At 50.8% G+C, this 13941-nt stretch overlaps 1 protein-coding gene across 1 annotated transcript in view; it reads right to left on the bottom strand.

Moving 5' to 3' along the window:
- LOC144612190 (hemicentin-2-like) overlaps positions 1–13941 on the bottom strand; it is an 80762-nt gene that overhangs the window by 42340 nt on the left and 24481 nt on the right. Inside the window, exons 7-11 of the mRNA XM_078431748.1 lie at positions 11867–12154; positions 7572–7841; positions 6124–6465; positions 4734–5024; positions 2042–2320 (exon numbers count right to left, since the gene is read on the bottom strand). Coding sequence (XP_078287874.1) covers positions 2042–2320; positions 4734–5024; positions 6124–6465; positions 7572–7841; positions 11867–12154 — 1470 coding nt within the window. The remainder of the gene's footprint in view (positions 1–2041; positions 2321–4733; positions 5025–6123; positions 6466–7571; positions 7842–11866; positions 12155–13941) is intronic.

The following is a 13941-nucleotide window of genomic DNA, read 5'->3' as shown; positions in this document are numbered from 1 at the left end:
CACGCACGCACGCACGCACACACACACACACACACACGCACACACACACGCGCACACGCGCGCACACACGCGCACACACACGCACACACGCGCACACATGCGCACACGCGCACGCGCACACACACACACACACACACACACTAGAGGACAATTTATAATTTTTTACCTAAGCCAATTAACCTACAAACCCTTTTAGTCTTTGGAGTGTGGGAGGAAACCGGAGCGCCCGGAGAAAACCCACGCAGGTCACGGGGAGAGAACGTGCGCACAAACTCCGTACAGACAGCGCCCGCGGTCGGGATGGAACCCGGGTCTCTGGCGCCGTGAGGCAGCAGCTCTACCCGCTGCACCACCGTGACCGCCCTTAATTCGGGTCAATAGACAATAGGTGCAGGAGGAGGCCATTCGGTCCTTCGAGCCTGTACGCACCGCCATTCACCGTGATCATGGCTGATCATTCATAATCAGTACCCCGTTCCTGCCCTCTCCCCATACCTCCTGACTCCGCTATCCTTAAGAGCTCTATCTAGCTCTCTCTTGAATGCATTCAGTGAATTGGCCTCCACTGCCTTCTGAGGCAGAGAATTCCACAGATTTAGAACTCTCTGACTGGAAAAGTTTTTCCTCATCTCCGTTCTAAATGGCCTAACCCTTATTCTTAAACTGTGTGTGGCCCCTGGTTCTTGACTCCCCCAACATTGGGAACATGTTTCCTGCTTCTAGCATGTCCAATCCCTTAATAATCTTATATGTTTCAATAAGATCCCCTCTCATCCTTCTAAATTCCAGTGTAAAAAAGCCTAGTCGCTCCAGTCTTTCAACGTACGACAGTCCCGCCATCCCGGGGATTAACCTAGTGAACCTACGCTGCACGCCCTCAATAGCAAGAATGTCCTTCCTCAAATTTGGAGACCAAAACAGCACACAGTACTCAGTCTCAGGAAGGGCCTCGACCCGAAACGTCACCCATTCCTTCTCTCCTGAGATGCTGCCTGACCTGCTGAGTTACTCCAGCATTTTGTGAATAAATACCTTTGATTTGTACCAGTATCTGCAGTTATTTTGTTACACGGTACTCCAGGTGAGGTCTCACTAGGGCCCTGTACAACTGCAGAAGGACCTCTTTGTTCCTATACTCAACTCCCCTTGTCATTAAGGCCAACATTCCATTGGCTTTCTTCACTGCCTGCTGTACCTGCATGCTAACGTTAAGTGACTGATGAACAAGGACACTCAGATCTCGTTGTACGTCCCCTTTTCCTAACTTGACACCATTCAGATAATAATCTGCCTTCCTATTCTTACTACCAAAGTGGATAACCTCACACTTATCCACATTAAACTGCATCTGCCATGCATCCGCCCACTCACACAACCTGTCCAAGTCACCCTGCAACCTCATAGCATCTTCCTCACAGTTTACACTGCCACCCAGCTTTGTATCATCTGCAAATTTGCTAATGTTACTTTTAATCCCTTCATCCAAGTCATTAATATATATTGTAAATAGCTGCGGTCCCTGCACCGAGCCTTGCGGTACCCCACTAGTTACTGCCTGCCATTCTGTAAGGGACCCATTTATCCCCACTCTTTGTTTCCTGTCTGCCAACCAATTTTCTATCCATGTCAGTACCCTACCTCCAATACCATGTGCTCTAATCTTGCCCACTAATCTCCTATGTGGGACCTTATCAAAGGCTTTCTGAAAGTCCAGGCACACTGCAGGCAATACTCCAGGTGCGGTCTCACTAGGGCCCTGTACAACTGCAGAAGGACCTCTTTGCTTCTATGCTCAACTCCTCTTGTCTTGAAGGCTAAAATGCCATTAGCTTTCTTCACTGCCTGCTGTACCTGCACGCTGACTTTCGGTGACTGATGAACTAGGACACCCAGATCTCGTTGTACGTCCCCTTTTCCTAACTTGACACCATTCAGATAATAATCTGCCTTCCTGTTCTTGCCACCAAAGTGGACAACCTCACACTTATCCATATGGGGTGCGACTTTATCTCGGGATGACGTGCTCTGTGGGGATACTCACACTTGCCCCTAAGTGTGAGTTCAGCCGATCGGGTGCTTCCCACTTCGTTGGTGGCTTGGCACACGTACTTCCCGAAGTCCGGGTAGGATATGGACGAATATTCCAGGTCGGGACTCGTTCTCCTCTGGATTTCAGTTCCGTTTCTGTACCAGGTGTAGCTCTGGACTGGTGGATACGCCGCAACGGAACTGCAGCTGAGATGGACTCTGTCCCCTTCCCTCAACGTGCGGCCTCTCATCCCGATCACACTCAGCGAGGCGGTGACGTTACGGGGTTGGACTGAGAACAGAGAGAGAGAGAGACACACACACACACACACACACACACACACACACACACACACACACACACACACACACACACACACACACACACACACACACACACACACACAAACACACACACACACACAAACAGACACACACACACAAACACACACACACACACACACACACAAACACACACACACAGACACACACACACACAAACAGACACACACACAAACACACACACACACAGACACACACACACACGCACACACACAGAAGAATGAATGAATGACCAAATAAGTTTATTGGTGAGATATCACAACAGCTGGAGTAACTGAGCGGGTCAGGCAGCATCGAAACACAGAAACATAGCCCCTACAGCTCTATCTAACTCTCTCTTAAATCCATCCAGTGAATCGGCCTCCACTGCCCTCTGTGGCAGAGAGTTCCACACATTCACAACTCTCTGGGTGAAAAGGTATCTCCTCAACTCTGTTCTAAATGGCCTCCCCTTTATTCTTAGACTGTATGTGTGGCCCCTGGTTCTGGACTCCCCCGACATTGGGAACATGTTTCCTGCCTCTAGCTTGTCCAATCTCTTAATAATCTTATAAGTTTCTATAAGATCCCCCTCTCATCCTTCTAAATTCCAGTGAATACAAGCCCAGTCGCTACCGGTCTTTCAACATACGACAGTCCCGCCATCCCAGGGATTAACCTGGTGAACCTACGCTGCACTGCCTCAATAGCAAGGACGTCCTTCCTCAAATTAGTAGACCAAAACTGCACACAGTACTCCAGGTGTGGTCTCACCAGGGCCCTGTACAACTGCAGAATGACCTCTTTGCTCCTGTACTCAACTCCTCTTGTTATGAAGGCCAACATTCCATTGGCTTTCTTCACTGCCTGCTGTACCTGCATGCTTCCTTTCAGTGACTGATGCACTAGGACACCCAGATCTCCTGCCCACACCGGCCAACATGCCCCAACTACACTAGTCCCACCTGCCCACACCGGCCAACATGCCCCATCTACACTAGTCCCACCTGCCCACACCGACCAACATGCCCCATCTACACTAGTCCCACCTGCCCACACCGGCCAACATGCCCCATCTACACCAGTCCCACCTGCCCACACCGGCCAACATGCCCCATCTACACTAGTCCCACCTGCCCACACCGGCCAACATGCCCCATCTACACTAGTCCCACCTGCCCACACCGGCCAACATGCCCCATCTACACTAGTCCCACCTGCCCATACCGGCCAACATGCCCCATCTACACTAGTCCCACCTGCCCACACCGGCCAACATGCCCCATCTACACTAGTCCCACCTGCCCACACCGGCCAACTTGCCCAATCTACACTAGTTCCACCTGCCCACATCGGCCAACATGCCCCATCTACACTAGTCCCACCTTGCCCGCACCGGCCAACATGCCTCAGCTACACTAGTCCCACCTGCCCACACCGGCCAACATGCCCCATCTACACTAGTCCCACCTGCCCGCGTTTGGCCCATATCCCTCCAATCCCGTCCTATCCATGTATCTGTCCAACTGTTTTTTAAACGTTGGGATAGTCGCAGCCTCAACTACCTCCTCCGGCAGCTCGTTCCATACACCCACCACCCTCTGTGTGGAAAGGTTGCCCCTCAAATTCCTATTAAATCTTTCCCCCTCTCATCTTGAACCCGTGTCCTCTGGTCCTCGATTCCCCTACTCTGGGCAAGAGACTCTGTGCGTCTACCCGATCTATTCCCCTCGTGATTTTGTACACCTCTATATGATCGCCCCTCATCCTCCTGCGCTCCAAGGAACAGAGTCCCAGCCTGGCCCCAACCTCTCCCTGGAGCTCAGGCCCCTCGAGTCCTGGCAACATCCTCGTGATATGGGTGTAGGTGCCAGAGAGAGGGGGGAAGGGAGTCACAGAGAAGGGGAGAGGGGAGGAGGGGGGGGAAGGGAGGGGAGTGGGTTACAGAAACGGGGAGAGGTGGAATAGGAGAGGGGGGGGGGATTACTGAGACGGGGTGAGGGGAGGAGGGGGGAAGGGAGGGGAGGGGGTTACAGAAATGGGGAGAGGTGGTGTAGGAGAGAGGAGGGGATTACAGAGACGGGGTGAGGGGAGGAGAGGTGAGGGGGTTACAGAGATGGGGAAATGGGGTGTAGAGGAGAGGGGAGGAGAGGGGAGGAGAGGGGAGGGGGTTAAGGAGATGGGGATAGGGGGTGTAGGGGCGGGAGGGGAGGGGGTTACAGAGACGGGGAGAGGGGAGGAGAGTGGAGGGGAGAGGGTTACAGAGGCGGGGAGAGGGGGTGTAGGGAGTGGAGGGGAGGGGGTTAGAGGGAGAGGGAGAGGGAGGTGAGAGACCAGACACATACAGACACATTCAGAAGGGGGCTATGTTTTGAGCGACCTACACATGACCTTCAGTGTCCTCGCTGTTCGGACGAATAATGTCCCGATTCCAAAACTGGCGTTGCAAAAAACCTCTCTTTCTTCGTACGTGGGTAAATGTTCCACCATGCTGGAGTGGACCCAGTGCTGATCCTGGTAAACCACGAGGGTCTCGGCAGGGTTGAGGGGAGGGGGGTGCCAGAGGAATTGAGGAGCGTCGTCGGGGCAGTAACTGTGCAGGGAGCAGGTCAAAGACACCGCCTTCCCCACCACGACCTGTCCTGGGTCACCAATCACCGGCATCTCCGGCTCTCCTGATGGATCGGAATCAGAATCAGAATCGGAAACAGAATCGGAATCGGAATCAGAATCGGAATAGGAATAGGAATTGGAATCATGATCATGATCATAATCATAATCATAATCATAATCAGTATCGGAATCGGAATCGGAATCGGAATCAGAATTGGAATCATAATTGGAATCGGAATCGGAATCAGAATCAGAATCACAATCAAAATCGTAGTCATCATCATAATCATAATCGTAATCATAATAATCATACTAATGATCATGATCGGAATCATAATCATAATCATGATCGGAATCATAATCATAATCATGATCGGAATCATAATCATAATCATGATCGGAATCATAATCATAATCATGATCGGAATCATAATCATAATCAATCATAATCATAATCATAATCATAATCATAATCATAATCATAATTCAGAATCCAGAAATCGGAAATCGGAAATCGGAAATCATAAATCATAAATCATAAATCATAAATCATAAATCATAAATCATAAAACATAAATCATAAATCATAAATCATTAATCATTAATCATTAATCATAAATCATAAATCATAAATCATTAATCAGAAATCAGAAATCATAAATCATAATCATAATCATAATCATAATCATAATCATAATCATAATCATAATCATAATCATGATCATAATCATAATCATAATCATAATCATAATCATAATCAATATCGGAATCAGAATCAGAATCACAATCAAAATCGTAGTCATCATCATAATCATAATCATAATCATAATCATAATAATCATACTAATGATCATGATCATAATCATAATGATGATCATGATCGGAATCATAATCATAATCATAATTGGAATCAGAATCAGTATCAGTATCAGTATCAGTATCATAATCATAATCATATTCATAATTGGAATCAGAATCAGAATCAGAATCAGAATCAGTGTCATAATCATAATCATAATCAGAATCATAATCATAATCATAATCATAATCATAATCATAATCATAATCATAATCATAATGAATGGCGGTGCTGGCTCGAAGGGCCGAATGGCCTCCTCCTGCACCTATTTTCTGTGTTTCTATGTTTTTGTGTTATCTCACCTGACACCAGGAGATTCACGCCGATGGGATCCGACCATTTATCAGAGCCTTCAAGGCGGAAAAAGTATTTGCCACTGTCCGCCGATCTTAGGTCCTTGAGCGTCAAGGAACAGTTCTGATCCTCCATGCTACCCTCAAAGCGCACACGTTGTTTATAATCGTCCCCACTCCCGCCTGAGGTGGTGTACACGCGTGTCCCGCGGAAGTTGTCGTCTTTCAGCCACATCCCGGTCCAGGGAACATACGTGTCCTGTGACACACGGAAACGACACGGGATGGTCACGCAACCCCCATCACGGGAGCGGACAGAGACCGGGGTCCACACCGCCCAGCCGGCGGCCCCTGGAAGAAACCAGAGACGGCGTGAGAGAAATGCAGACAAGAGCTCGGAGCCACAGGTAGAGTTGCTGCCTCACAGCGCACTAAACAATAGACAACAGACAATAGACAATAGGTGCAGGAGGAGGCCATTCGGCCCTTCGAGCCTGTACGCACCGCCATTCATTGTGATCACGGCTGATCGTCCACAATCAGTAACCCGTGCCTGCCTTCTCCCCATATCCCTTGATTCCACTGGCCCCTAGAGCTCTATCTAACTCTCTCTTAAATCCATCCAGTGAATCGGCCTCCACTGCCCTCTGTGGCAGAGAATCCCACACATTCACAACTCTCTGGGTGGAAAAGATTTACCTCATCTCCGTTCTAAATGGCCGACGCCTTATTCTTAAACTGTGTGTGGCCCCTGGTTCTGGACTCCCCCAAAATCGGGAACATGGTTCCAGCCTCTAACGTGTCCAACCCCTTAATAATCTTATATGTTTCAATAGGATCCCCTCTCATCCTTCTAAATTCCAGTGAATACAAGCCTAGTCGCTCCAGTCTTTCAACGTACGACAGTCCCGCCTTTCCGGGGATTAACCTGGTGAAACTACGCTGCACGCCCTCAATAGCAAGGACGTCCTTCCTCAAATTTGGAGACCAGAACTGCACACAGTACTCCAGGTGCAGTCTCGCTTGGGCCCTGTACAACTGCAGAAGGACCTCTTTGCTCCTGTACTCAACTCCTCTTGTTATGAAGGCCAACATGTCATTAGCTTTCTTCACTGCCTGCTGTACCTGCACGCTTCCTTTCAGTGACTGATGAACAAGGACACCCAGATCTCGTTGTACGTCCTTTTTCCTAACTTGACACCATTCAGATAATAATCTGCCTTCCTGTTCTTGCCACCAAAGTGGACAACCTCACACTTATCCACATTAAACTGCCTGTGCCATGCACCTGCTGGTCGGTGCGGACACGGTGGGCCGAAGGGGCTGTTTCCGCGCTGTATCTCAAAACTAAACACAGAACTAGTGTGTGAACGGGCGATCGATCGCTGGTCGGCACGGACTCGGTGGGCCGAAGGGCCTGTTTCTACGATGTATCTCTGAACTAAACTGCTACGAACCGTAAAATGGCAGCTTGGTTTTATCGGAGTCCGTTTTTCCCACTGAATTGACTGCTTGACACCAGTAGTCTGTGTCTTTCATTGAATTGGCGAGACTGTATGTTGGCGTCTGTGTTTCAACCATCTGCGATGATCCGTACCAAGCCTTGTACCACCTGTAACTGGTAACTGGTGGATAACTCGACCCTACTGCACATCTGAGTGAGAAAGACATCCCTCGACGGGTTGGCATGCTGGAAGAGAGGGTCAGGAGAACAGACTTGGGGGCATCTGTGGAAACAAAAGGCATTTAAACCCTCATGAGCAGAGGAACACATTGTGATGCTCCCTCCTCACCGCCACTCCCTCCCTCCCTCCCTCCCTCCCTCCTCACCGCCCCTCCCTCCCTCCCTCCCTCCCTCCCTCCCTCCCTCCCTCCCTCCCTCCCTCCCTCCCTCCCTCCCTCCCTCCCTCCCTCCTCACCACCCCTCCCTCCCTCTCTCCCTCCCTCCCTCCCTCCCTCCTCACCGCCCCTCCCTCCCTCTCTCCCTCCCTCCCTCCCTCCCTCCCTCCCTCCCTCCCTCCCTCCCTCCTCACCACCCCTCCCTCCCTCTCTCCCTCCCTCCCTCCCTCCCTCCCTCCCTCCCTCCCTCCCTCCCTCCCTCCCTCCCTCCCCCTCTCCTCACCGCCCCTCACTCCCTCCCTCCCTCCATCCCTTCCCCCTCCCTCCTTCCCTGCCTCCCTCCCTCCCTCCCTCCCTCCCTCCATCCCTTCCTCCCTCCCCCCCTTCCTCCCTCCCTCCCTCCCACCCTCTCTCCCTCCTTCCCTCCCTCCTTCCCTCCCTCCCTCCCTCCCTCCCCCTCTCCCTCCCTACCACCCTACCTCCCTCCCTCCCACCCTACCTCCCTCCCTCCCTCCCTCCCTCGCAGTGCATGTGATAGGAGCAGAATAAGGCCATTCGTCCCATCAAGTCTACTCCACCATTCAATCACGGCTGATCTATCTCTCCCTCCCAACCCCATTCTCCTGCCTTCTCCCCATAACCCCTGACACCCGCACTAAACGACAATCTGTCTGTCTCTGTCCCTTAGAAACATCCACTGACTTGTGGCCTCCAAAGAATCCCACAGATTCACTGTCCTCTGGCGAGAGAAATGAAGAAATTCCACCAAGAGAGTTGTGAATGTGTGGGATTCTCTGCCACCGAGGGCAGTGGAGGCCGATTCACTGGATGTTTTCAAGAGAGAGTTTGATGGACCTCTTGGGGCTAGTGGAATCAAGGGATATGGGGAGAAGGCAGGCACGGGTTACTGATTGTGGATGATCAGCCGTGATTATTTTGAATGGCGGTGCTGGCTCGAAGGGCCGAATGGCCTCCTCTTGCACCTATTTTCCATGTTTCTAAGATGTCGTCAGGCAGGAGAGGGTTCAGAGAAGATTCACGAGGATGTTGCCAGGACTCGAGGGGCCTGAGCTACAGGGAGAGGTTGGGGCAGGCTGGGAGCGCAGGAGGATGAGGGGCGATCTTATAGAGGTGTACAAAATCACGAGGGGAATAGATCGGGTAGACGCACAGTCTCTTGCCCAGAGTGGGGGAATCGAGGACCAGAGGATATGGTTCAAGGTGAAGGGGAAAAGATTTAATAGGAATCTGAGGGGTAACTTTTCCACACAGAGGGTGGTGGGTGTATGGAACGAGCTGCCGGAGGAGGTAGTTGAGGCTGGGACTATCCCAACGTTTAAGAAACAGTTGGACAGGTACATGGACAGACACAAAGTGCTGGAGTATCTCAGTGGGTCGGGCAGCATCTCTGGAGAACGTGGACAGGTACAAAGTGCTGGAGTAACTCAACGGGTCGGGCAGCATCTTTGGAGAACGTGGACAGGTACAAAGTGCTGGAGTAACTCAGTGGGTCAGGCAGCATCTCTGTGGAGAACGTGGACAGGTACAAAGCGTTGGAGTATCTCAGCGGGTCGGGCAGCATCTCTGGAGGGGAGCAATGGGTGACGTTTCGGGTCGTGACCCTTCTTCAGACTGGTTAGGGATAAGGGAAATGAGAGATATCGATGATGGAGAGATAAAGAACAATGAATGAAAGATATTCAAGTGTGAAGAAGGGTCTCGACCCGAAACGTCACCCATTCCTTCTCTCCAGAGATGCTGCCCGACCCGCTGAGTTACTCCAGCACTTTGTACCTGTCCACGTTCTCCACAGAGATGCTGCCTGACCCGCTGAGTTACTCCAGCACTTTGTGTCCATCTTCGGTTTAAACCAGCATCTGCAGTTCCTTCTTACAGAGGTACATGTATAGGACTGTTTTGGAGGGATATGGACCAAGCGCGGGCAGGTGGGACTTTAGTGTAACATAGAAACATAGAAACGTAGAAAATAGGAGCAGGAGGAGGCCATTTGGCCCTTCGAGCCTGTACGCACCGCCATTCATTGTGATCATGGCTGATCATCCACAATCAGTAACCCGTGCTTGCCTTCTCCCCATATCCCTTGATTCCACTAGCCCCTTGAGCACTATCTAACTCTCTCTTAAACCCATCCAGTGAATCGGCCTCCACTGCCCTCTGTGGCAGAGAATCCCACACATTCACAACTCTCTGGGTGGAAAAAGTTCCTTCTCGCCTCAGTTTTAAACGGCCTCCCCTTTATTCTTAGACTGTGTGTGTGTGGCCCCTGGTTCTGGACTCCCCCAACATTGGGAACATGTTTCCTGCATCTAGCTTGTCCAGTCCTTTTATAATTTTATACGTTTCTATAAGATCCCCCTCTCACCCTTCTAAACTCCAGTGAATACAAGCCCCAGTCTTTCCAATCTTTCCTCGTACGACAGTCCCGCCATCCCGGGGATTAACCTGGTGAACCTACGCTGCACTGCCTCAATAGCAAGGACGTCCTTCCTCAAATTTGGAGACCAAAACTGCACACAGTACTCCAGGTGTGGTCTCACCAGGGCCCTGTACAACTGCAGAAGGACCTCTTTGCTCCTGTACTCAAATCCTCTTATCATGAAGGCCAACATGCCATTAGCTTTCTTCACTGCCTGCTGTACCTGCACGCCTACTTTCAGTGACCGGTGTACAAGGACACCCAGATCTCGTTGCACTTCCCCTTTACCTAATCTGACACCATTGAGATAATAGACACAAAGTGCTGGAGTAACTCAGCGGGTCAGGCAGCATCTCAGGAGAGAAGGAATTGGTGACTTTTCGGTTCGAGACCCTTCTTCAGACTGACGAAAGGTCTCGACCCGAAACGTCACCCATTCCTTTTCTCCTGAGATGCTGCCCGACCCGCTGAGTTACTCCAGCACTTTTTCAACCTGTCCACATTCTCCTGAGAAGCTGCCCGACCCGCTGAGTTACTCCAGCACTTTGTACCTGTCCACGTTCTCCACAGAGATGCTGCCCGACCCGCTGAGTTACTCCAGCACTTTGTACCTGTCCACGTTCTCCACAGAGATGCTGCCTGACCCGCTGAGTTACTCCAGCACTTTGTGTCTACCTTCGATTTGAACCAGCATCTGCAGTTTTTTTCCCTGCACACCATTGAGTTAATTAGCTGCCTTTCTTTTCTTGCCACCGAAGTGGATCGCCTCACGTTTATCCGCGTTAAACTGCGTCTGCCCGCTCACACAACCTGTCCAAGTCACCCTGCATCCTCATAGCATCCTCCTCACAGCTCACACTGCCACCCAGCTTGGTTCTGGACTCCCCCAACATTGGGAACATTTTTTCTGCATCTAGCTTGTCCAGTCCTTTTATAATTTTACACGTCTCTATAAGATCCCCCTCTCATCCTTCTGAACTCCAGTAAATACAAGCCCCAGTCTTTCCAATCTTTCCTCATATATCAGTCCCGCCATCCCGGGGATTAACCTGGTGAACCTACGCTGCACTGCCTCAATAGCAAGGACGTCCTTCCTCACATTTGGAGACCAAAACTGCACACAGTACTCCAGGTGCGGTCTCACCAGGGCCCTGTACAACTGCAGAAGGACCTCTTTGCTCCTGTACTTAACTCCTCTTGTCATGAAGGCCAACATGCCATTATCTTTCTTCACTGCCTGCTGTACCTGCACGCTTACTTTCAGTGACTGGTGTACAAGGACACACAGGTGTCGTTGCACTTCCCCTTTACCTGCGTCTGCCCGCTCACACAACCTGTCCAGGTCACCCTGAATCCTCAAAGCATCCTCCTCACAGCTCACACTGCTGCCCAGCTTGGCCGGCGTGGGCGTTAGGCCGCTGGGGGCCCTGTTTCCGCGCAGTATCGCCACGCGATCCCATGGGCTCTGTGACTCACATTTAACGTTCAAGGTGATGGTATTCCCGGTGCTCTCTGACGGAGTGTGGACGCATCTGAGAGACCTGCCGTGGTCCAAATGGGATGCCTGGAATCTCAGCGTGAGGCTAGTGGTCCAGGAGTTGGCATCTGATCCCGGAGTTTCGGTCTCCGAGGCCGAATCTAAGCCATCGATCCCACTCCATCTCAGGCGGCCGGGACAGGTGAACCTGACCGAGCAGGTTAACACTACCTCATCTCTCTCCGTTATCTCCGCTGGCGAGGAGATGTTCACCAAACTAGACTCATCTTCGGAAAGAGAGAGAGAGAGAGAGAGAGAGAGAGAGAGAGTCAGAGAATCCAGGAGCACAGTTTCATTTTTCACGGAAACATAGAAACATAGAAAATAGGTGCAGGAGGAGGCCATTCGGCCCTTCCAGCCACCGCCGCCATTCACTGTAATCGCGGCTGGTCGTCCACAATCAGTAACCCGTGCCTGCCTTCTCCCCATATCCCTTGATTCCACTAGCCCCTAGAGCTCTATCTAACTCTCTCTTAAATCCATCCAGTGAATCGGCCTCCACTGCCCTCTGTGGCAGAGAATCCCACACATTCACAACTGGAAAAGTTCCGTCTCACCTCAGTTTTAAACGGCCTCCCCTTTATTCTTAGACTGTGTGTGTGTGGCCCCTGGTTCTGGACTCCCCCAACATTGGGAACATTTTTCCTGCATCTAGCTTGTCCAGTCCTTTTATAATTTTATCCGTTTCTCTAAGATCCCCCTCTCATCCTTCTAAACTCCAGTGAATACAAGCCTAGTCTTTCCAATCATTCCTCGTACGACAGTCCGGCCATCCCGGGGATTAACCTGGTGAACCTACGCTGCACTGCCTCAATAGCAAGGATGTCCTTCCTCAAATTGGGAGACCAAAACTGTACACAGTACTCCAGGTGTGGTCTCACAATGCTTCCTCTCGTTTTTTCTTCCCTTCTTAACGAGGATGTCAGGGTCCAATGTTCTCCTGCATTGGTGTAGCACCCTCCCCCTACCCCTCCCCCTCCCGTCTCCCCCCTCCCCCTCTCCTCACCCTCCCCCACCTCTCACCCACTCCGTCCCAAAGATACTCCAGGAGCAAGATGGACCACTCCTTTTAATTCGCCCGTATCACAAGAGTAAAAACAAAACATGGTGAAGCAACTTTTAGTCACTTTGCTTCGTGCATCTGCAATAGACAATAGACAATAGGTGCAGGAGTAGGCCATTCGGCCCTTCCAGCCTGTACGCACCGCCATTCAATGTGATCATGGCTGATCATCCACAATCAGTACCCCATTCCTGCCTTCTCCCCATACCCCTTGTCTCTGCCATCTTTAAGAGCTCTACCTGACTCTCTCTTGAAAGCATCCAGAGAATTGGCCTCCACTGCCATCTGAGGCAGAGAATTCCACAGATTCACATTTCTTTGAACGGAAAAGTTATTCCTCATCTCTGTTCTAAATGGCCGACCCCTTATTCTTAAACTGTGTGTGGCCCCTGGTTCTGGACTCCCCCAGCATCGGGAACATATTTCCTGCCTCTAGCGTGTCCAATCTGAATAATCTTATACGTTTCAATAAGTTCCCCTCTCATCCTTCTAAACTCCAGCGTACACAAGCCTAGTCGCTCCAGTCTTTCAACGTACGACAGTCCCGCCATCCCGGGGATTAACCTGGTGAACCTACGCTGCACGCCCTCAATAGCAAGGACGTCCTTCCTCAAATTTGGAGACCAAAAGTGCACACAGTACTCCAGGTGCGGTCTCACTAGGGCCCTGTACAACTGCAGAAGGACCTCTTTGCTCGTATACTGAACTCCTCTTGTCATCAAGGCCAAAATGCCATTGGCTTTCTTCACTGCCTGCTGTACCTGCATGCTTCGTTTCAGTGACTGATGAACTAGGACACTCAGATCTCGTTGTACGTCCCCATTTCCTAACTTGACACCATTCAGATAATACTCTGCCTTCCTGTTCTTGCCACCAAAGTGGATAACCTCACACTTATCCACATTAAACTGCATCTGTCCCAGAGTGCATCATGTTGTCTATTCCCAGTGC

This window comes from Rhinoraja longicauda, chromosome 43 (genome assembly GCF_053455715.1).
Source record: "Rhinoraja longicauda isolate Sanriku21f chromosome 43, sRhiLon1.1, whole genome shotgun sequence".
In the NCBI taxonomy this organism is placed as follows: Eukaryota; Metazoa; Chordata; class Chondrichthyes; order Rajiformes; family Arhynchobatidae; genus Rhinoraja; species Rhinoraja longicauda.
This window is presented reverse-complemented; position numbering and strand designations above follow the sequence as displayed.